The following is a 25,999-nucleotide window of genomic DNA, read 5'->3' on the forward strand; positions in this document are numbered from 1 at the left end:
ACCTTATTTGTATTTGGCATGAAGTAGTTATGCATTTTAGAAGTTGAGGAAAATCACTTGTTCAATGGTAATGGCCCAAAATGACCTATAATGTTTCCTCTTGGCACATGCATTTGCAAGTTGGATTTGAACTTCCTCCAAACATAAAAGTTGAATTATACATCTTGAATTTTATCATGGAATTTTAATGGCCTTCTTCTCATAATAATTGAGCAAGTTATGGTCTTGGGAAGTTAAGCTCCAAACTAGGGTTCAGACAAAATGACCTATAATCTTTCACCATAAAAAATGCCTTTCCAAGCAAAACTATCTCTAGGCTTCAACATGAAAGTTGTCTGGAGTGTCATTTTAAGTAATGTTTCTCTTGGAATCATTTTCATATGACAAAATGTGTAGGAGATAGGGTCTAGAGAACCCCAGTTTTGACCAGTTAACTTTCTCTGGTCAATCACCATGAACCATCTTGCTAGCTTGACACTCTCTTTACTTTTGGGACTTATGGAGGATCATATATGTGTAGGACGACGTAATATGAAGTACCCCTTGAAATATTTGATCAAATGTTGAAGAAACTTGTTTAAGAAGTTGCATAAGATACCCAGATGAATTGGGGTTTCCAAGGCAAACAAACTCCAAACTCTTGATGATTTCTTGATCAAAATGACATTTGAAGATCATGGGGATCCATATATGATGCTTAGAGCCAAAGTGAACCATTTATTGATTGAACTCCTTGCATTGAGGGTCTCAAACCCTAGATATGAGCTTGATGGAGCATAGATGAGCATACATACTACCTACAAAAGAGTTAAACTACACATTGACATATTTTTGGTATTTTGGTTAGTAAATAATGAAAAACAAAGTATGATACAGTCAAAAGTGCTTGGTGATCTCTCCCAATGCAAACCCAATGAATGAGGGGTGAGGAGGCTGCCAAGGTGTGATCCCAAAGCTAATGCATATGATGAGATAGCATGAGGGATCTTAGGGTCAAAATTGAGTCTTACAAAATCCAAGATAGAATAATCAATCCTAATGTACTATCAAAAAAAGTACAGGGTGTGTGTGTGTGTTCCCCTTGCAAGGGCATGGAAACTTAGATGCCCTAGTAGGTATATTACAAGGATAGGGTGAGGCTAGCTCACGGTTGCTAGTAGCCCTCTACAATGGTTTTTAGGTTGTTTTAGGGACCTGCTCAGTGAGGTGAGGGGTCCTGCTGGTTAGTAGTTCTGCTAGATTGTAGGCGGCGATTAGATTATTGGTGTTAGGATTGTAAGGAGAAAAGAGATCACTGAGTAGTATGAGTGGTATTGAGTGAATATGACTTGATCCCTTAACCCTTATCCATTTGAGGGATGGGGTATTTATATGGATTCCTGATTCCTTGGGCTTTCTTGGAAAAGTTCGCCGCCCACCCAGTCAAAATATGGAATATTTAATTCCTATTTCCAAGGGATATGTGGATCAGTAGCCATCTTGATTTCCCCTTTATGCAAGACATGTCTCATCCTACGTTTCTTCTTCCCAGGGCCGTGAGAAATGCATAGGAGAGTCGATACCTCCCTTCAGGAAAACCTATGTCGTTACCCCCTTTCCTAGGGTAATCCCAAGTTATCGCCCAATGCATGTCATTTGAGAATATAACATTACACGGTCCCTCAGACACGAGTACTTCGGCAGAGGGAGAAGTTTTTTTCACCCTCAGTTAGTGGTGGTACTCCAAGGACTGGAGTTTTCCCTTATGAGTCTTTTGTCGACCCTTAGGAATTCATGCTTTTACAAATCCACTGCCACTTAGTATGACCGATAGGTGCTAAGTCCCTCAGACTGGATGTATATTATTTAGGTAGTACTTCCATCGAGCCCTCTAGCAAAACTTGACACCAAGTCTTTGAGGCTTGATATAGGTCTCACCCCATAGGTGTGTTCATACACATGTCGCATACAAGGGGGAAAAAACATGACAAAAACCTGGCCGGATGGACCAACCTACTCTTATACCACTGTGTAACACCTTACTTCCCAACTTGGCAAATAATTAAATGTAACATGTATAACACACAAATCCTTCAAGTAGGATGCTACTCATGCATCAACAAAACATACTTGAACCATATAATTGAAGATTAAATCATTTGACATGCAACAAAAATTATAAAATAGTCGGCACAAAAATCCTCAACAACAACAAGTTTGAAAAGTGATTCAATATCCAAATAAAGGAAATATATGCAACATAAACTAATTAAAAGAACAGCTCATTCCCCTCATGTTACATATCAGAGCGACTCCGACTATAGACTCGATCGACAGGAAACTAAAGAGGCACAACACCATCCATAACATCAAGCTCCTACTGAGGTACCTAATTGTATGAACTCTAGGGGAGAACTGATGTAATAGCACAAAAAAAGTGTGAGAGTATGCTCAAATAATAATAGGTGCATAAAATAATCAGGGTAGATTCATACCGCAAATCATACACATATCAAACATGCACCACAATATCACATATTCATATTTCACCCACATCACAACCAATCACCAATCAAAATATTATTCATCACATTCAAAATCACACAAATCCATATAAGAGTATTCAACAACACTCAAGCATCTCATCTGCATAATAATTATGTAATGCAATGCAACATCGACTCAACTCATGTGTGTGGTACCGACTCAACAAATGGATCTTCATACAAACCGGGTCCCAACATCTAAATCCTTAGCCCCAACATCTGAGCTTCATGCCCCAACATTAAGCTCTATTCCCCAACATCTGAGCTTGGGACAAGTCACTGGTCCCAACATCTGAACCCGTGAATCGTCTCTTTCACAACAATGACAACATATGATGCATGGTTGTAAACAATGCAAAGACAACAACACAACAACGAAAATATCCCAACATCTGACTATGAATAATCATGTAACAACAACATAATAATAATAATAATAATAATAATAATAATGAATACATCCCCACTAATGGCTACTAACAATCAGCATTCAATGCATCACCAGTAGTTCTTACTCCAAACTACTCGTCTCGTTAATTCATTAGCATGCATGTATGACGATTAACATATTTAAACTTGCATTTCACAACATATATTCACACGCTAAACATACTTACACACATCACCCAAACATATCAATTTATCTCACAAGACTCTACCATGAGGTATCTCTGCACGTTAGCCTCCCAACTCTTTAAATCACACCTCATTTGGACTTATGGAACTAAAGTTATGGCAAAATAATCGGGTAATAAAATATGGTTCAGTTCAACAATTTTTCCAAAATTAACTAACATCAATCGATTGGCACATAATATTAATAGATTGATATCAATCCTTTTTACATTTTGTCTTTCCAATTTTTCCCGTTTTGGCTGCAAATAGTCGATTGATTCAGGGAATCAATCAATTTACATAGTTCAATTTTTCATATTTTTCTAAAATTACATGCATGCAATCGATTGACACATGATATCAATCAATTGAAATCAGCCTAAAATCCGAAAATCTCAATTTTTCACATGTAACTTCATATTCTCCATCCCATATCCCTCATACATCATCTCAACCCTAATTATAACATTCAAATACATCACTAAACAACAACACCACATATCAACATGTTATTTCTCATTAATTTAAAATGTTATTCCATCAATTATTCACAAAAATCAGATTTATAATACTACCATAAATTCTCTCAGATTTAACACAAACGTCATCTTTATACCAATCTCTTATGAATAACAAATCATACACAAATCAATTACAAATTTCATATTAATTCATGGTATAAAACAGACCCACATCCATTTAACTCATCAAACAATCAATCAAAAGAGAAGGAAGAAAACCTTATTGGAAGTTAAGGGAAACCTCTATATCCTTTCATGATTAAGGCACTTTTAGATGAATAATCCTCATGCCTTATAAATCCATCAAAAATACAAGCAAGGAAGCTCATATGGTCTTCTTTCCCAAAGTCCTAGCTCTCTCTCAAAAAGCTCTTGCTTTCCTCTTTTCTTTTCACGTACTGACAATTGCTCTAAAAACCCTTACTTTTTTATTTCTCTTAAAAATATATAGTAACTTAATTAAATTCCTTATAATTATAATTTTGGCCAAACTAAACATAATCCTCTCTCTACTTAACCACCTAATTCCCATTATTTACATTTTAAACCCAACTCTTACTATTCTCTTAATTTCTCATATTCTAATTAATTAAATTCCACCAAAAATCTAATTAATCACGCGTAATTCATAATAAGTGCCATCACCAGCCAAACACGTTATAAATCACATAAATTAATATTTAAATAAATTAAGAAATAATTAAATAAACGACTAATCAAATCAGGGTTTTACATTTCCATAGAGCCCTCTAGTAAAACTTGACACGAAGTCTCTGAGACTTGATATAGATCGCACCCCTTAGGCATGTTTTTTAGAGGCGATCTCTCCCGAGGATAAACAAAGTCCCTCAGGATATTACTTTATCAACTCTAGGAATTCTAAGTCCTCTAGAGGTTGTATCATGTAGCCCGGTTGGGAAGATGCCGAGTCCCTCGGGCCTTTTATCCTTTCAGGTGAACTTCTATCAATCCCTCTAGTAACACTTGACACTAAGTATGTGGGGCTTGATACAGGTCAAGCCCTTTAGGCATGACTTTTGAAGGCATCATAGCCCAAGGAGATATTGAGTCCCTAAGGCAAGAACTTTATCAACTCTAGGAATTCTAAGTCCCTCCAAGGTTGTATCATGTATCCCAGCTGGGGATGATGAGTCCCTCGGGCCTTTTATCCTTTCAGGAGGACTTATATCATGCCCTCTAGCAAGACTTACACCAAGACTCTGGTGCTTGGTATAGGTCACGCCTATTAGGCGTGACTTTTGGATGCAATCTCGCCTGAGGAGATATTGAGTCTCTCAGGCGAGAACTTTATCAACTCTGGGAATACTAAGTCCCTCAGAGGTTATATTATGTAGCTCGGCTGGGGAGATGTTGAGTCCCTCAGGCCTTTTATCCATTCAGGAAGGACTTCTATCAATCCATCTAGCAAGACTTGACACCAAGTCTCTGGTGCTTGATATAGGTTACGCCCATTATGAGTGATTTTTTGTAGGAGATATGTCCTGAGGAGCTATTGAGTCCCTCAGGAGAGAACTTATCAAATCTAGGAATATTGGGTATAGCCCGGGAGGGCAGTCGAAATATCTCTATGGAAGTTCAGTTGTGTGATTGCCTCGAGAGGCGACAAGAATTTTCACGAGGAAATCTGGCGTATTCGTATTGTCTTGAGAGATGGAAAGGAACTTCCCGTGGAAGTCCAGCATATTCAAATTTCCTTGAGATGCGATAAGGATCTTCCCGTGGAAGTCCAAGATATTCATATTTCCATGGAAGGTGGCAAGGATCTTCCCGTGGAAGTCCAACATATTCATATTTCCATGGGAGACGACAAGGATATTCCCATGGAAGTCCAACATATTCATATTTCCATTAGAGACGGCAAGGATCTTCCCATGGAAGTCCAACGTATAATAGTCTCGAGGGGCGCCAAGGATCCTTTCTTGAAGGTCCAACGTGTAATTGCTACGAGGGGCGACAATGATCCTTCCATGAAGGTCCAACATATAGTCTATTTTAAAGAGGTGTCCAATTTTAACTATAGTAATATTGAATATGTAGCACGTTCCAAGTCTGGGGTAGGAGCGACCCTTCGAGTTCTTGCAATTTATACGCTTTGTGATGGAGTTTTTGGTATATCCGATACAACCCTTCCTAGTTAAGTTGTAGCTTCCTATCCTGCACGGGTATGGCTAATTCCTTTAATACCATGTCTCCCTCCTAGATTTCCATTAGTTTCCCTTTGGAGTTGTATCTCTTGGAAGCTCTATGTTTGACAACTAACTCTCGAACATGGGCGGTGATTACTTCTCGGCAAGTGTATCGATAATGTCACAGTAATAAAATAAGGTTTAATCCATATGGACTATTATTTAACAAGGTAATATAGTGAAATGCATATAAAATATTAAATTGGGGGTTTTAGGTTTCAAATGCGAAAAGAAAATAAATGTTCTAACAGTAATGAGAAAGCAGTCAAGTTGTGTACAGAATCCCCTATTTCTCTATTATTGATGTTCAATGCACTACATGAATGGTATTATCACTATAATCGCACAAAAAATTAACAAAACCGATATACCCAATCCTTTGGTGTATGACTCACTCATCTATACTCTGAGTTTTCTATCCCTAGTCCACCAGTGTAAGCAAGATTAGGCAATGCAATAGAACGATAATTCCTAAGCCACTACTCAGTGTTTTCTATCCCTACTCCACCAGCATAAGCATAAAAATTGTCCTTAGATCCAACACATAGACTAATGGTCAGTATTTCCTATGTGCCCAAATTCAGATTAAAGAGTATCTCATATAAAAAGCATTAAGAATAAGGTGCAATCGAATACAATTATAGATCAAATTACTCATGCAATATCAAATTAAATATATGTACCAATAATATAAAAATAGGTTCCTCAAACACAACCTAACCTAAAGAGAATTAGCTACTCATAATGCAAATTACAATACCAAAAACAAATAAGAAGGTTACATAAGAAATTCCTTGAAGAGTTGGCCTTCAATGGCTTCAAATGCTCTCCCAATGTGACTTCTAGTGCTGGTAACCCTTCATTCATGTGTACCAATTTAAAACCCTTGAAAAAATACCAAACTTCCCTTTAAAAAGCAGTCAGAACGGGTCAGAAACACATCAGAAAAAGGCCCAGAAAGGTACCATCGTGCACATGATTATTCCATCGTGTACACAATTTTGCACACGCTGCATCGCACGCGCGATACTGTCCATCGCACACCTGATTATTCCAAAATGTAGATATTTCTTTTATCTTCATTTTGCAAAAAAAACGTCTCAAAAAGAGTTACGGTTATCCATATATGATCAATTTACTAGACAACCGTCAAGATATAAATTGTGCTGAAACATGCTCATTTCTTCAGAACTTCTTCATGATTTCTTGACTTTTCTTTGTTTCTTCGACTTCTTCATTTTTTTCATACTTCTTCATATTTAAATCATCTTTAACTTGAAATTTCATCAAATTCATCAAAAATACTCATAAAAGTCATGTAATGACAAATTGTCATCAGGCAGCCTCTCATAGCTCGTCGATCACATCCGCCGCACACTTCAATCCTATCTTGGTTGCTTCCTTGTCGAAATGGGCTCGTATCCATGATGGTGTCTTAATTTCTATAGCGAGATTCGCATCTTCCCCATAACCATGGAAAATAGTGTTTCCTTGGTGGTTGACTATGGGGTGGTATGGTACAACCATAGTATCTCGTGGAGCAGTTCCGTCCACATACCTTTGGCGTCGTTCAACTTCTTCTTGGGTCCTTTTAGGATTATTTTGTTCAATGACTCAACTTTTTTGTTAGCTTAAGAGTGTACCACATATATGAACATTGTCTACACGCCTAAATCTTTGCAGAAGTTAGTAACCATGGTACTGGCAAATTGGGTTCCATTTTCTGAAACAATGGCGTCAGGGAGACCGTATCGGCATATGATCCTCTTCCAGTAGAAGCGCTTTACTCTTTCTTTCATGATTTTTGCCACTACCTTGTCCTATATCCATTTGGTGAAATAGTCCACCCCTACTATCAGGAACTTTAATTGTCTTGGAGCCATAGGGAATGGGCCAAGGATTTCCATGCCCCACTAGTAGAGGGGACAAGGTGATGTCATTGATCAGAGGAATGCTATCGAGGCATGGTGAAGGTCAGCATGTATTTGGAATTGATCACACTTCTTGACAAGGTTGATGTTATCCTTCATCAATGTAGGCCAGTAGTAACCCTCCCTTAACAGCTTGTGGGTGAGATCTTTTTCGCCAATGTGGCTGTTACAGGCTCCCTTATGGACTTCCGCGAGAACTAGGGAAATGACACTCTCGTCTAGACATCTCAACATGGGGTATACCTCCCTATTCTGTAGATCTTCCATGAGAGTAGGGTGTACTTGGAGGATTTCCTTCTGATATTCCTGGCTTCTCCCAAGTCAAGGGGAGTTCGCTAGACTACAAGTAACACAGTATGCGTGCCATCCAGTTAGACTCTGGAATAAGTTGTACAGAGAATGCTTCACCTACCTCAATGATGTGGGAGGCCATAGTTTCCTATATGACTATTTTATTGAACCCCACGATCTTCGAGGTGGCCAATTTTGAAAAGAGGTATGTCCTGAGGTTTTGTTCGCGGGGGATGTGCTTTACTTAGAAAATATTAAACATGAGGACAAATGTTGTACCTTCTTCATATATTTTATTAAAATATGCTCTTTGGCCTGGTATTATCCCGGGACTTGGTTAGGTACCAGATGAGAATCGCTTTTGGCTTTTAGTCTAGCCACCCCCATTTCTCGGGCGAGGACCATACTGACGATAAGCGCTTTGTATTCCATTTGATTTTTACTGGCGATGAACTCAAACTTCAAAGCATGCTCAATAAATATATCTCTTAGTCCCTCAAGCATTATTCTTTCACCTCTTCCTTATACATTATATGCGTTATCCACGGATAACGCCCATTCCAAGGGTGGCTCCTCTTCAACAGGCGAATTGAGCTTGACTACAAAATCAGCTAGTGCATGTGACTTGATACTTCCCCTCATAACATATTGGATGTTGTATTCCAAGAGTTCTATTGACCAGGAAATCATTCTCCCTTCCAGGTTGGGCTTCTTCAATACTTGGAGGATGGGGTATTTAGTCTCACTAAGATGGCATGTCCCTGGAAATAAGGTCGGAACTTTCTTATTGTGATGACGATAGCTAACACGAGCTTCTCGATCTTATGGTAACGTGTTTTCGCTCCCTTAAACATTTTGCTTACAAAATTTTGGTTTCTCCTCCTTGTCAATATCTTGGACAAGGATTGATCTCATCGCCCTCTTAGTGACCGAGAGGTAAAGGAGAAAAGGTTAATCTTCCTTCGGGCGAGTGAGAATTGGGGGGCGATGTGAGAAACTCCTTGATCTTGGTGAAAGCCTCCTCACACTTGGCAGTCCATTCAAACTTCTCCTTTTTCTTCAGGGCAGTGAAGAAAAGTAAAGCTTTGTCCCGTGCAGGAAAGGACTCGGGAAAGGGCGTATAGGTGTCCAGTGAGTTGTTGGACTTCCTTCACATTAGCGGGGCTTCTCATATCAATGACTGCTTAGAACTTGTCTAGATTGGCCTCAACCCCCCTCCTTGTCAACATGAATCCCATAAATTTCCCCGCCTGTACTCCAAAAGAGCATTTGGCAGGGTTTAGGTGCATGTCATATTTTCTCACTGATTGCAGGATACCCTCGAGGTTGTCGATATGGTTATGCCTGTCTACCGTCTTGATAATCATGTTATTGACATATACTTCGAGTTTCCTCCCGATCTATCGGGTAAACACAACGTCCATGAGTCGTTGGTAGGTGGCGCCTGCGTTTTCTAGACCGAAAGGCATGACATTGTAGTAGTAGTTACTCTAGTTTGACATGAAGGCGGTTTGGGGAATCTAATAGATCCATCTTGATTTGGTTATATCCTAAGTAGGAATCCATGAAACTAAGCACCCAGTATCCAAAATACCCGTCAATTAGGCGGTTGATATTTGGAAACGGATAAGGGTCCTTGGGACAGGCGGCGTTCAGATCTATGAAGTCTACACACATGTGCCACTTTTGGTTGGCCTTTCTCACTAGGACCACGTTGGCCAACCAAGTGAGGTACTTTGTCTTAGTGATGAATCTGACATTGTATAGTTTTTCCACCTCTTCATCAATGGAAACCCGGTTTTCTTTTCCAACCTTTCGGTTTTGTTGAGCCATTGGTATGGCTCACTGATGAATGGTAAGTCGATGCATGTCTAAGGGAGGCCAGGAAAATAGGTCGATGTTTCTTCTAAGTTAGTTGACTAGCTCCTACTTCTCCCCTACAGATAAGGAGGTGTTTGTCTTTGTGACTTGATGGGTGTGAGGTCCTATTTGGACTTCCTTCAAGTCTTCTATGGGTGTGAGTTGTTCTGCATCTGCTCTCAAACATGGGTCACAACCCTTGAAGTTAGTATTTGTAACTTCGTAGGGATGGGCATCAATCGATGCAAGCTCTTCTATGGTTATTTCCAGGATGCTCATATAACATTCGCAAGTTGCTTGTTGATCTCCCTGAATGGTGCTCACTCTTCCATCTAGGAGCGAATATTTCAAGGAAAATATTGGGTGGATACGACCACTCCTAGGGCATTGATGGTCGGCCACGCTAGGATGATGTTGTAGGGCAACGTGGAGTCTACAATGAGGTAGTTGACTTTGATGGCTTTGGCGTTGGTTACCTACCCGCATGTCATTTTTAATGTCACGTAACCCATTATTTATATTTGCTTCCCCGATAATTCTAAGGGAGACTATAAACCCTTGTACGTGTAAGAACAAAAATTGTTCTACAACAGATTCCTTGATTTTGATGATAACAAAGGATGAAACCAAAAATGGCACCCTAACGAAAAGTTTCTAAGTGTGCAGGGTTCTAAAGAAAGAAGGAAGAGATCTGATGATGTCATCAGATACATAACCAGATCAGATACAAATTATCAGAAGATAAGAAGCATCTGAAGTAGAAACACGTTCAAGAAAGTCTAACTCTGAGCAAAACAGCAAAGTATCAGAAGCATCTGAACAAGAAGTAAGCTCTAGAAGTTCTGACTCTGATCAACGCTATCTCTAAACTCCAGAACTTATCAGCGCTATCTGAAGAATCCATCAGAATCCAAAAGAGATCAACATCAGAAGCAAGACTCCAAGATTCTCAGATACACGAAGACTCTGATCATGGAATTGCTAATTATGAAAGAGTAACGTTAAAGTCAAGTAAAGATTTGCAAATGGATTTCCTAATACAGAAAGAGACGTTAATCTCCAATTTCAATAAAGAAGATACTATATGTGGTAAGTAGTCATTTCAAGGAGAGAAATTTATCCTGCAGAAGCTATTTAAGTAATGGCGTAAATTCATTTTAATATCCACCAGTTTCAACCACTACTTCTCTTCTATATAAAGGACTGCAAATCAACATTCAGCACACAACACATACAAGGAAAAATATACTGAAACATCAACGCTCAAGGAAACACTCTTGCTCTCTAAATCTTCACGAAGCTTTTGCTTATAACGTGAATCACTTTGTTCTTACTATTGTAATACTTGCTTATCTTAGAAGCATTCTAGATTACATAAATCTTTTATCTATTGTTTGTTTATTTCCTCAAGTGACTCTGTGTAGTCTGTATACTTGAGAGGACTAAGAGATCTTTCTCTTAGACGTTGTTTGTAATCTTTCAAGATTAGTGGATTAAGTCCTTGTTGAAGGCGAAATCACCTCAGCCGGGTGGACTGGAGTAGCTTTGCGTTATAAGCGAACCAGTATAAAATCATTGTGTGGTTTTCATTTTGAAAAAGCGCTTATTTTTCCAAACAATTCAAACCCCCCTTTCTTGTTTTTCTCACCTTCAATTGGTATCAGAGCTCCGGCTCTGTTATTGATTTTCTAATCAAACACTTAACAGTGTAGAGAGATCCAGAAAGAGAAAAACTATGGCCCACACAAATGAAAAGGATAGTTACAATGCTAAGCCACCTGTCTTTGATGGAGAGAAATTTGATTACTGGAAAGATAGAATTGAAAGTTTCTTTCTAGGCTATGATGCTGATCTCTGGGACATTGTCACAGATGGATACAAACCTCCTGTCACAGAGGATGGAGCTGAAGTTCCCAGAAGTAAGATGTCAGATGATCAGAAACGAGTTTTCAAGAATCATCACAAGGCCAGAACCATACTCCTAAATGCTATATCTTATAACGAGTATGAAAAGATCACCAACAGAGAAACAGCCAAAGACATACTTGACTCTCTAAGGATGACTCATGAAGGAAACTCTCAAGTCAAAGAGACAAAGGCTCTGGCGCTTATCCAGAAATATGAATCCTTCAAAATGGAAGATGATGAAGCCATAGAGGCAATGTTCTCTAGATTCCAAACTCTGATTGCAGGTCTCAAGGTTCTAGACAAAGGATATACAACTGCATACCATGTCAAAAAGATAGTCAGAAGTCTGCCAAAGAAATGGAGACCCATGGTTACTGCTCTGAAGCTGTCAAAGGATCTGAACAATATAAGTCTTGAAGAACTTGTCAGTTCCCTCAGAAGCCATGAGATAGAACTAGAGGAAGATGAGCCTCAGAAAAGGAACAAGTCCGTAGCATTAAAGTCCAGATATGAAAGACACAAACCTGACAGAACCAAAGCTCTCCAGGCAGAAACTGAAGATACTGATGACTCTGAACCAGAAGATTCTGATGATGAAGAAGAATTGTCCCTCCTGACCAGAAGAGTTAAACAGCTCTGGAAAAAGAGGAACAACAACTTCAGAAGATCAAGACCCAGAGGGGATCGATCAGAATCAACCTCAAAAGGTAAAACTAACAAAGATATTACTTGTTATGAATGTAAAGAAACAGGTCACTACAGGAATGAATGCCCCAAGCTAAAGAAAGACAATCCTAGAAAAGAAAGTTTCAAGAAAAATACCTTCAGAACAAAGAAAGGATTAATGGCTACCTGGGATAATAGTGAATCTGGGTCATCAGAATCTGACTCTGATGAAAAGGCCAACGTGGCACTTATGGCTACCACATCCAGGAGCAGCTCAGATGAAGAATCTGAAGAGGTATTCTCTGAACTCTCTCGATTTGATCTAGAATCATGCTTGTCAGAAACTCTTAGCTCATATCAGAAATTAAAACAAAAGCTTAAAAACATAAAAGGCTGTCTTAAAGCAAAATTTGAAGAATGTGGCAAGCTTGAGATGACAATTCTAGCACGAGAAGATACAATCAGATTGTTAAAATTAGAAAGAGATGGAGCAAAAAGAAAAAGCTTAGAATTAGAAGAAGCGTTATCTCAAACTCCACAAACTTCAAATGCAATAATTTATAAATACGAAGAAGCCTTTCAAGAATTTCTGAAAAATGGAATAGGTAGGAGTATTATGGCATCCATGATTTATGGAGTCAGTCAGAACAATAAAAAGGGAATTGGGTATGATCCTAAGGAAGTTAAAACTTCTTCTAGTGACCAACTTAAATCTCCATTTTCATATCACTATACACACACACAAGAACAAAAATTTGAAAAAGCTAGAAAACCCAAAGTTATGAGAAACTCTGGGAAGACTAATCAAAGAGGACCCAAGAGATTCTGGGTACCAAAAGATAAGATTGTGTATGTTGCAGATATCCTATGCAGCAAAGTTCAGACACCAGTCATGGTACCTGGACTCTGGATGCTCGCGACACATGACGGGAAGAAAGTCTATGTTCCAAAGCCTGGAACTTAAAGATGCTGGATTCGTAGGTTTCGGAGGAGATCAGAAAGGAAGGATCAGAGGCTCCGGAACTATTGGTAATGGTACTCTTCCCTCTATATCTGATGTCCTTTATGTAGAAGGATTAATGCATAACTTATTATCCATAAGTCAATTAAGTGATAACGGTTATGATGTAATCTTTAATCAAAAAACATGTAAAGCCATTAATCAAAACGATGGCTCTGTCCTTTTCACAGGCAAGAGGAAAAACAACATTTATAAAATTAATCTTTCTGATTTAAAAGAACAAAATGTTAAATGTCTGATGTCGGTTCACGAAGAGCAATGGGTATGGCATAGACGCTTGGGCCACATTAGCATGAGGAAACTTTCTCAGCTAACTAAACTCGAGTTAGTCAGAGGCCTACCTAAACTGAAGTTTTCTTCAGATGCTCTGTGTGAAGCATGTCAGAAAGGAAAATTTTCAAAAACATCCTTTAAAAAGAAAAATGTTGTTTCTACCTCTAAGCCTCTGGAACTTCTTCACATTGACTTATTTGGTCCTGTGAAAACAGCATCAGTTAATGGAAAGAAGTATGGACTAGTCATTGTTGATGATTACAGTCGCTGGACATGGGTAAAATTCCTAAAGCACAAGAGTGAGTCTCACTCTGTATTCACTAGTTTCTGCTCCAAAGTGCAAAAAGAATTTGATGCTAAAATTGTTAGAGTCAGAAGTGATCATGGTGGAGAATTTGAAAACAAAGATTTTGAAGAATTATTTGACTCTAATGGAATATCCCATGATTTCTCCTGCCCTAGAACTCCACAACAAAATGGAGTTGTAGAGAGGAAGAATAGGACACTCCAAGAGATGGCCAGAACCATGATCAATGAAACTAATGTGGCAAAGCATTTTTGGGCAGAAGCTGTAAACACAGCGTGTTACATTCAGAATAGAATCTCTATAAGACCCATTCTGGAAAAGACTCCCTATGAACTGTGTAAAGGAAGAAAACCAAACATTTCATATTTTCATCCTTTTGGATGTTCTTGCTTTATTTTAAACACTAAAGAACATCTGAACAAGTTTGATTCCAAAGCACAGAAAGGTATTATGTTAGGATACTCAGAACGCTCTAAAGGCTACAGAGTATACAACACAGAAACCAAAATTGTGGAAGAATCAATTCATGTCAGATTTGATGATAAGCTTGACCCTGAAAAGTCAAAGCTAGTTGAAAATTTTGCAGATTTAGAAATCACTCTTGCAGGATCTGATAAAATTCCAGAAGCAACTGCCATTCAGAACTCTGAAGAAATAAAATCCCCAGAAATCCCAAAGAAAGTCAAAAGTCGTATTAAGATATCTGAAGATTTGATTCTGAGAAACAAGGACGAACCTGTCAGAACCAGATCTACCTTCAGGACCTCTGAAGATACCCCTCTGGGACTAGTGTCTCTGATTGAGCCTATGTCCTGTGATGAAGCACTTCAAGATAACGACTGGGTTTCAGCCATGCAAGAAGAATTAGATCAATTCACAAAGAATGATGTCTGGGATCTTGTTCCAAAGCCCAGAGGCACTCACGTTATTGGAACCAGATGGGTATTCAGAAACAAGCTGAATGAGAAAGGAGAAGTCGTCAGAAACAAAGCTCGACTGATAGCTCAAGGTTATAGTCAACAAGAAGGTATTGATTATAATGAAACTTTTGCTCCAGTCGCAAGGTTAGAATCTATTCGTCTTCTTGTATCTTTTGCTATTAACCATTCTATTAAATTATATCAAATGGATGTCAAGAGTGCATTCCTTAATGGTTATATATCAGAAGAAGTGTATGTCAACCAACCTCCAGGTTTTGAAAATCCAAACTTTCCAGAACATGTTTTTAAACTTAAAAAATCTTTATATGGACTTAAACAAGCTCCCAGAGCTTGGTATGAACGTTTAAGCAATTTTCTTCTGGAACACAATTTTATCAGAGGGAAAGTTGACTCCACACTTTTCTGTAAGAACCTTAACAATGATCTCATGATATGCCAGATATACGTTGATGACATTATTTTTGGATCAGTTAACGCCTCTGTTTGTCAAGAATTCTCTAAGTTAATGCAGGCAGAATTTGAAATGAGTCTAATGCAAGAACTAAAGTTCTTTCTGGGAATTCAAATTAACCAAACTTCAGAAGTTACATATGTTCATCAAAGCAAATATATTAAAGATGTTCTGAAGAAATTTGACATGGCTAACTGCAACTCTGCAAAAACTCCAATGCATCCAACATGCATTCTTGAAAAAGAAGAAGTAAGCTCAAAGGTTTGTCAGAAGCTCTATCGAGGTATGATAGGCTCTCTTCTCTATCTGACTGCTACTCGTCCTGATATTCTCTTTAGTGTCTGTCTCTGTGCTAGATTCCAATCAGATCCTAGAGAATCTCATTTAACAGCAGTTAAGAGAATTCTTAAGTATCTGAAAGGAACTCCTAACCTGGGCCTGATGTATAAGAAAACATCAGAGTATAGACTTTCTGGTTACTGTGATGCAGATTATGCAGGAGATAGACTAGAACGAAAAAGCACATCTGGAAATTGCCAGCTTCTGGGAAACAATCTAATCTCCTGGGCTAGCAAAAGACAGTCAACTATCGCTCTATCAACTACAGAAGCAGAATATATCTCAGCATCACTGTGCACAACTCAGATGCTCTGGATGAAGCATCAGTTAGAAGATCTGCAAATTTTTGAGAGTAACATTCCTATCTTCTGTGATAATACTGCTGCCATTTGTCTAAGTAAGAATCCCATTCTACATTCCAGAGCTAAACACATTGAAATAAAACATCATTTTATCAGAGACTATGTTCAGAAAGGGATAGTAACATTGAAGTTCATTGATACAGATCATCAATGGGCAGATATCTTTACTAAGCCTCTAGCTGAAGATAGATTTCTTTTTATCTTAGAAAATCTGAACATTCAAAATTGTCCAGAATGAAGTGTGGCTCTGAAAATGTAAGAAGAGACTCTGACATAAACAATTGTGTTTCTGCCTCTGACTCTGATACTTCTACCAAGTTAAGAAGATATCTGAGTTAGAAATCTCCAGGAACCAATCCTTTGGTATTCCTGAAGATCAGATACATCAACACGTGGAGCACTTAGCGTCCAACCCTAGAACTTCTAGACAGCTTTCCAGAAGAAAATCAAAGGGAAACGTTTGAGATCTCCTCGAGCAGTGTGCATACTGTTGGGATTAGACATTCATTTATTAGCCTTAATCATTTCTCCCCCAAGCGTGCTTACTTGAGCTTTGTGCTAACGCAATATTGTGTGTCGTTTTGCATGTGTTTTAACTTAGGGTATTTAAACACTTTTCTCACTTTTCACACACTTATCACTCTCACTCACTCTCAAACCCTCTCTAAAACCCTAAACCTCTCTAAAGCATTTCTGCAAACTGCAAACTCTTCATCTTCTTCTTCAACTATGGATGCTCAACAACAAGAAGTTTTCAACTTCTCTCAACAAATGGAATCCACCACCACTGCTCAAACTTCAAGCATTTCAACTCCAATGGTTACAGGCGTTTCCACTACCCCGGTATACAAGGAACCCCATATCCTTGATCGTTTACCTCAGATCAACCTAGCAACTCCCTTTGAGGGATTGGATGTGTTATGTGAAACACTGGTGGACTTTGACAACTTGAGAAGAAATGGAGTTGATCTTACTGAAGAACTTCATCAACAAGGTTGGGGAAACTACTTCCAAAGGCTCTATGGCCCTGTTTACCCACTTCTCGTAAAAGAGTTCTGGAGATTTGCAGATGCTGATGATCATTTCATCGTTTCCTATGTTTTGGGGGTAAAGATAGTAATCACTGAAGAATCAATTGCTTCCTTGTTGAACATGGAGAAAGATGGAGGAAAAAGGATTTACAACATCAACCCTAGATCAAGGCGCGTTGCTGAAGTAATTAATCCAACCATCTTCAAACCCAACACTGAAGGAAATCCTTCAAAGAACAAAGAGCTGCATCAGAACCTCAGAGTGTGGCTCAAGATTATTCTGGGAACTATTCACCACCGCCCAGCCTCAAACTCCTCTGATTACATCAATGCAGATCAGAAGTGCATTCTCTATTGCATTCACAAGGGTGTGAAGATCTGCCTTCCTGCACTACTCTTCAGATACCTAAGAGACTCTGTCAGGGAGACCAGAAACAACATGAAGCCCAGATCCTACATCCCTCTGGGAAGATTGTTATCTGATGTTTTCATCGAGAATGGGCTGGTAGATCATCTGGAGAAGGCCAAGCTGATGCTAGATCTGGCAATAGACACTGGGAAGCCTCTGAACGCCAGAAATCTCAAGAGTATGGGAATAATAAAGAAGATTCAAGTCAGACCCACGCTGGACACATCCTGGGATTCCTTGAAAGATTAGAGGAAGCTGCCTCATGGTCTTGCTAGGTTCTACAAGAATGAACCCAGAGATGCGGTTGCCATCTATCTTAATCGTCTGCTGGATGAAGGTGTTGACATCTCTGACTTCAGCCTCGACGATTGTCTAGATTCAGAAGAAGACTTCGTCAGGTACAAGAGAGGTCTCTCTGAGAAGAAGATAACATCACAGGCAAAGAAGGAAAGACTTGGAGAATCTTCTGGAAGCAGATCTCCAGCTCCTCTGCAAATTTCTACTGGTACGTCTGTTCCTCCTATTTCCTCTGCACCTCTGATGGTTTCCTCTACTCCTTCCTCTAATCCTCTCCCAACACCACCCATTTATACAACCTCTGAAATCCCACCTTCTATAACCAGGACCTCACAACCTTCACCATTTTTAAACATCGCCCATACATTCATACCTCCTTCTGAACCTGAACAAATGAACCAAAGCACTTCCTCTTCATCATCTTCAGAACTAGAATCACCACCATACCTTCAAATCTCCTCTGACCAAGAATACTCTGACCCTGACTCTCCAACCTTAGCCCAAATTCAGGCTCAAAACCTTGCTTCACAACAACAAACACAAACACAATCTGAAGCAACTTCACCTCCACCAGAACAAACAACCAACATTACTTCTGAAAACCAACCCTCTGAAACTCAACCCTCTAACCTCCACACCTCTGATATCACACCTTCAAACATCTCCGCAGAATCTGAACCATTAGACTTAAACCCTCTTTACGCTTCACCCCAAAGATCTGAACCTCAACCTGAAACAAAATCTGAACCTCTCACCTTAAATCTCAGCCCTCCAATTTCTTCACCTCAAACCTCTGAACCAAACCTTTCTGTACCTACCCTTGAGGAAGCCATCATGCTGGTTGCAGGGGCTTCAGTACAAAAGGTCAAGTCTCTGACCATTAACTCTGAAGTCAGTGATGATCCTGACTCTGTAAGGACACACTGGAACAGAGTCATTGGCTGGATGACCTCTGAGGCTTTTAGACTGAAGAACATCTCTAAACAAGTCAGAAATGGCTACATCAGAGATGCTGAGGCAAGACTTCAGGAAAGACTTGCAAGAGAAGCTGAAGCCAGAAGGCTGGAAGAAGAGAGATTAGCAAGAGAAGTTGAAGAAGAGGCTAGAAGGCTGGAAGAAGAAAGAGCAAGAGAAGCTGAAGCTCTAAGGATAAAGGAAGCTGAAGCACAAGCTGCTGCTGAAGCTGAAGCGCTGGCTGCTGCTGAAGCACAGCAGGCTCTGACTCAGGGGGAGTCTTCTTCTTCTGTTATCCCTATGGTTCTCCAGACGCTGAAAGAACTTAAGCAAGATCAGAATGAACTCCGTGCCAGAATGGATAAGCAAGACACTGTCAACGACAACATTCAGAACATGCTGGCTATGTTGCTTCAGAGAATGCCTCCGCCTCCGAACCCCTAGGCACTTAGGATTTTTTTTGCTTGCCTGTTGTTTTGTTTGCTTTCTCTGATTCTGATGTTTTCCTATTCTTGTTGCCTTTGTGCCTTTATCTGAATACAATGTTTTTCTCTTAAATTCCTTATTTTTGCTATGTCTTTTTGATTCTGACAAAAAGGGGGAGAAGTCATTAATAGCTCTGATGAAAATATTGTCTAAATACCTTAAGCATTCTGCAACATATTTTTCTTAAAAACAAATTTATCTAACCTGGACTTAAGAAATTGCAGAAGGTATCAAGAAACCTCTTTACTTAGAAGCTCTGGTAAGAACTTCTGAACTCCCTAGCAATATCTCAGGGGGAGCTCTTATCTATCTGATCTGATATTATTCATGTTTCATCTGCTAATTAAGATTGTTTTGTCATCATCAAAAAGGGGGAGATTGTAAGAACAAAAATTATTCTACAACAGATTCCTTGATTTTGATGATAACAAAGGATGAAACCAAAAATGGCACCCTAACGAAAAGTTTCTAAGTGTGCAGGGTTCTAAAGAAAGAAGGAAGAGATCTGATGATGTCATCAGATACATAACCAGATCAGATACAAATTATCAGAAGATAAGAAGCATCTGAAGTAGAAACACGTTCAAGAAAGTCTAACTCTGAGCAAAACAGCAAAGTATCAGAAGCATCTGAACAAGAAGTAAGCTCTAGAAGTTCTGACTCTGATCAACGCTATCTCTAAACTCCAGAACTTATCAGCACTATCTGAAGAATCCATCAGAATCCAAAAGAGATCAACATCAGAAGCAAGACTTCAAGATTCTCAGATACACGAAGACTCTGATCATGGAATTGCTAATTATGAAAGAGTAACGTTAAAGTCAAGTAAAGATTTGCAAATGGATTTCCTAATACAGAAAGAGACGTTAATCTCCAATTTCAATAAAGAAGATACTATATGTGGTAAGTAGTCATTTCAAGGAGAGAAAGTTATCCTGCAAAAGCTATTTAAGTGATGGCGTAAATTCATTTTAATATCCACCAGTTTCAACCACTACTTCTCTTCTATATAAAGGACTGCAAATCAACATTCAACACACAACACGTACAAGGAAAAATATACTGAAACATCAACGCTCAAGGAAACACTCTTGCTCTCTAAATCTTCACGAAGCTTTTGCTTATAACGTGAATCACTTTGTTCTTACTATTGTAATACTTACTTATCTTAGAAGCATTCTAGATTACATAAATCTTTTATCTATTGTTTGTTTATTTCCTCAAGTGACTCTGTGTAGTCTGTATACTTGAGAGGACTAAGAGATCTTTCTCTTAGACGTTGTTTGTAATCTTTCAAGATTAGTGGATTAAGTCCTTGTTGAAGGCGAAATCACCTCGGCCGGGTGGACTGGAGTAGCTTTGTGTTATAAGCGAACCAGTATAAAATCATTGTGTGGTTTTCATTTTGAAAAAGCGCTTATTTTTCCAAACAATTCAAACCCCCTCTTTCTTGTTTTTCTCACCTTCAGTACGATGTCCAGATTTAGTTATAACTTCTTGAAGATGACCTAGAATAGAACATCGGCTGAACTACCCGGGTCTATCAGGACGCACCTGATATCCTAGTTGACATGTTGGACGATGATGACCAAGGGATCATCATCATGAGGATTGATGCCTATAGCATCTTCTTCATAGAAAATAATGATGGCCCCGTCTGTTCATGTGGTGATCTTAGGAAAATCGGAGGGCATGACATACACAGAAAGAACCTGTCTTGCGTATCTTCATCGAGCTATCCTGGAGATGCCCCTCTTAGAGATACCTCCGACGATGATGTTTGGTGCATCGTGTAGAACCCTGTCATCCATTTCTTCTAAGGAGGGGAAAATGTATTATTGAGTTGGAGTAAAAGGTTTTGCTTGTTAAAAGGAGGTATGGCCCACGTAAGTTTCACCTGGCCCTATGGTTGGCGCCATTGTAACTCTCCTGAAAAGTATAGGGTGTGTGCGTGTTTCCCCTGCAATAACGGGGAGACTCAAAGGTCCTAGTAGGTATACTGCATGGATATGTCACGGTTATGAGTAGCCATGTATGGTGGTATTTAAGGCTATTTTGAGGATCGAATCACGTGAGGTGAGGGGTCTAGCTGGTGGTTGGCGCTGCTAGATTGTAGGTGGGTGGTTAGATTATCGGTGTTAGGATTGTTAAGAGAAATATGCTCACTGAGCAATATGGGTAGTATTGAGTGAATATGACTTGATACCTTATCCATTATCCTTTTGAGGGATGGGGTATTTATAGGGATTCCTGGTTCCTATGGCTTTCTTGGAAAATGTCGATGCCCACCCAATCAAAAGGTTGAATTCCTATTTCTAAGGGATACATGGATCAATAGCTATCTTGACTTTCCCATTATCTAAGACACGTCTTATCCCACGTTTCTTCTTCCCAAGGGCGTGGGAAACGTATGGGAGAGGTGGTACCTCCCTTCGGGCAACCATGTGTCGTCACCCCCTTTCCTAGGGTGATCCCAAGATGTCTACCTATATTTGTGAATATAACATTACACTTTCCATTTTAATATTTCACAAGTTTAAGGTATGTTGTTCCATATAGTTGTTTTTGACATATAATGCAATCACTATAAGAAAATGATGAATTTGCGATGGATTTCTGTCATGGGTAAGACCTCTCGCAAAAAAGTGAACAACCAACCTCACAACATCAACCTACCACATACACACAACAACCAAACATCCAACCTCGCAACCTGTTCATGCCTTCCACCCAACAACCAACCATCCAACATCGCAATCCATTCATACCACCCACCCAAACACAAAACCAAGAATCAAACCCCGCAACCACAACCGTCTATAGTCCAGATGATTCATATGGGTCACTTCATCGTAGCCTCCCCACCAATGACAATGACCACCCCAACATCCCATCAACATAACACTCAACCATTGTTTAACTATAATACGCCCTAGGAATCATTGCTTCGTTTCCAAAATGACTAAATGACCCAATTTAGGCAACTATATCGTCCCCAATCCACCCAACCCCAACGACCTAACTACGATGACATGGACACTGAACTCCATTACAGAAGCGTCGTTGGCCAGAGCCCCTCCTGATATTGGGAACAAATGATGACACATCTCTCAAATACCGCTGGAACTTCCGCCAGACCTTCCCACCAACCATCGCTCGATCAGGTCAGCACACAAAGACCTCAAACACCTCAAGAAAATCGTGGGAGACCTCGGAGACAAACTAACGCACCTAGATGTGGAACAGATGGACGTTATAATCGGGTCTGTCATTAGTTTATTGTCAATCCAATGTAACCAATTATTACAACATCAAGAAATTTATTTATTTTCATTATTCTTTTTTATTTATTAAATAAACAAAATTTAAAATTAAAAAAATTAAAAAAAAATAATAATAATACAAGAGGGGTGTATGCGCCGGATGAATTGGCGCATACACCATGAAGCACTAAGGCGTCAGGAGCATTGACGCCTCCTCATGAGGGTCAATGCATGGGCAATATCATTCGCGACTCCTCATGCATGCGTCATTGCTATTGACGCCTCCTTTAGTTGCATATAGAATGCGTCAATTCATCTGACGCATCCTCTTCTAAAAGTGATTATTTTAATTTATTTATTTTTGAATTATTAATTATTTTCAAAAAAAATTAAAAATTATTTTAAAAAAAAGTTCTCGAAAACAACTCAACACAACTCAAACCAAATGCCTTGAAAATCTAAGAAGGTAAGAAGACAACCATGAAAACTATCAAACAATGAAAAATACCCAAATGGTTCAACACTAAAGAATATAAAAAGTACAACGAGCAGAGAGAAATATAAAACAAAGAAATGCAAAATAGATATTTTGGTCTAAAGACACACTAGTTTAATTAATGACAATAAAACATTTTTTTTTATTTTTTCAATTTATTAGGTCTATGTTTTTTGGTAAAATAAATCAATATAATAAATATCTCTATTTTGTATTATACTTACTTTTAAAGTAAAAAATAAATTTAACTCTAAAGTCCATCTTAACAAAAATGAATTTTGCAAAATCAAATTTATTTTAAAATAATATTTATTAAACACTCATGAAAAGTCTATCAGTAGTTCAGATTTAAAATGTTAACACCCACCTACTACAAGATGAATAGTTATTTATATTATATATTTTTTATTAAACTAAAAGAGATCTGAAATGTTTCATACAAAACAACAATTTTAAATAATGTTTATCCTAGCCGTATTTTAGATATGAAAGTATGAAAGCATATTCCTTTTTCTCTATTTCTTTATCAATTTTCTATGCCTATTTAGCATTTTTGTTTTTATATTTAATTAATATTATATATTCATGAACTGACTTAAAACATTAATTCACCAGATAACTTGAGGTTAACTACTCAAAGCAAGAACAACCGTGGAATCTTTTGATCCCATACTGAAATATCAACATCAAGACATAAAATGTTCTACTTGTTTCAAGACAATAATGGAACAACACAACACTCGCCAATATTCTTTCCATTTACAACCGTTGAACACTGTCCCATACCAGAAACTACAAACAAAAGAAATTCACTCATTAACAACTAAGAATCAAACAACAAAAAAGTGTATATTAGAAGCTACATGCATGAGAACCCTACACTTGTTTGTTTGTGTGAGAGTGAATAACAAAACAGAGGTAACTGTTTTGAAAGGGTTAATCTCTCCTAACATATTTTACATCAGAACTAAGTAATCTTTCTTTCAGATTCATCAACATTATTATTACATGGAAATTTTGACTCGTAATTATGCCAAGAAATAACAACATCTTGAAGCCCAATTTTCCAATCATTCCAATGAAGTTCTTCAAATTCCATTCCACCATTCTCCAATTTAAGTGCTACCAACAACAAATTGTCCACAATCTTAAACACCTCAACAACCATAGTAATCTTTCCTTTCCCCAACCCAATTGTTCCATTTTTCCCAATCTCAACTCTAAACCCTAATTCTCCTCCAATTTCCTTCACTTTCTCTTCCACCACACCAATTTCTTCACTTGAAGTAAACCTCTTTTCAGTTCTAAACGATGTAGTTTCAAACAAACCACTCAAATCCAAACCCGAAGACATCGATATTATATCAAACGCGTTCATCCCCAATTCTAATTTCTTGTTACCTTCGCAACAGTATTTGTTGTATAATTCCGATTCGAAAACTTTAACTTCAGGTTCTTCTCTTAATGATTTCTTAAACCACGCGTTTCCAAACACGTTTTCTAGTTTGATTCGGGTTTTCGGGTTCGGGTCGAGTAGCTGATAGATTAGGTAACGAGCTGGCTTAGAAATCCAGTCCGGAAACTGAAAATCCCGGCGCATGATTCTCTTGCACATCGCCGGAATGTTTGAATCGTCGAACGGAAGGTGACCAGCGAGAAGCACGTAGAGGATGACGCCACAGGACCAAGCGTCTGCTTTAGATCCGTCGTATCCAATGCGGCCGAGAATCTCCGGTGCGGTGTACGCCGGAGTACCACAAGCTGTATGGAGGAGACCGTTCTGGAGCTGTTCCGGCAAGGCGGAGAGACCGAAGTCGGAGACCTTTAGATTACCGTCAGCGTCGAGGAGAAGATTCTGCGGTTTTAGGTCACGGTGAGCGACGCCGTTTTTGTGACAGAAACAGAGTGCGGACACAAGCTGTTGAAAGTAACGACGAGCAATAGACTCTGTAAACCTGCCTCGTCGGGAGAGTTTGTAGAAAAGCTCACCGCCGCCGGCGAAATCGACGATGAGATAGATCTTTGTTTTCGTAGCTAAAACTTCATGAATTTTGAGGATATTTTGATGATTTTGAAGACGGCGCATAGCGTCGATTTCACGAACTATTCGTGGCTCCATAGATGCGTCCACCGTTTTGGATTTGTCAATGACTTTCACGGCTACCGTTGAACCATCTATCAGAGAAGTTGCTTGGTATACCTTCGCGAAGTTTCCGCGTCCCAGAAATTTGGTAAGCTGGTATTTTCCAAGTATGATTCGTGACGGCGGAGATGGAGGCGGAGATGGTGGTGACTGTTGCCGCCGTTCCATTTCTTTTATTGTTATTTTTCTTGGAAACAATAACAGAGATAACAGAGTGTGAGTTTGTTCAGAGTCTGAGTTTATTTATATATATATATATATATATATATATATATATATATATATATATATATATATTATATATATATTATATATATATATATATATATATATATATATATATATATATATATATATATATATATATATATATATATATATATATATATATATATATATATGGTATAGCATATTCTTTGAAAATTGTTCTATTTTTTTTATATAATTCCTATAATGTCCTTTTTGTATTATTTGTTTTTCTATTACTAGAGTCTTGTACATTATTTCTGTCTCATTCTAATATCAATAAAATATATTATTCCTTAAAAATACCCATTACCACTGACCTAAAGAGAATTATTTATTATTGTGCGCCCAAAAAAAAACAATTCCACTTGCATTGAATATAAAATAAGAAAAAAAATTAAAGTTTGTTGCAAAAATATAAGAAAAGTATAATTAACTTTGACATACACCGATGTC

General features: G+C 38.5%; 1 protein-coding gene across 1 annotated transcript; it reads right to left on the reverse strand.

Moving 5' to 3' along the window:
- Positions 1-23,840: 23,840 nt before the first annotated feature.
- Positions 23,841-25,532, reverse strand: LOC127092978 (CBL-interacting serine/threonine-protein kinase 4). The gene has a single exon (XM_051031874.1). It carries the CDS (start codon positions 25,463-25,465, stop codon positions 24,122-24,124), a length of 1,344 nt encoding a protein of 447 aa, XP_050887831.1. The 5' UTR covers positions 25,466-25,532; the 3' UTR covers positions 23,841-24,121.
- Positions 25,533-25,999: the final 467 nt, after the last annotated feature.

This window comes from Lathyrus oleraceus, chromosome 6 (genome assembly GCF_024323335.1).
Source record: "Lathyrus oleraceus cultivar Zhongwan6 chromosome 6, CAAS_Psat_ZW6_1.0, whole genome shotgun sequence".
NCBI classification, from domain to species: domain Eukaryota; kingdom Viridiplantae; phylum Streptophyta; class Magnoliopsida; order Fabales; family Fabaceae; genus Lathyrus; species Lathyrus oleraceus.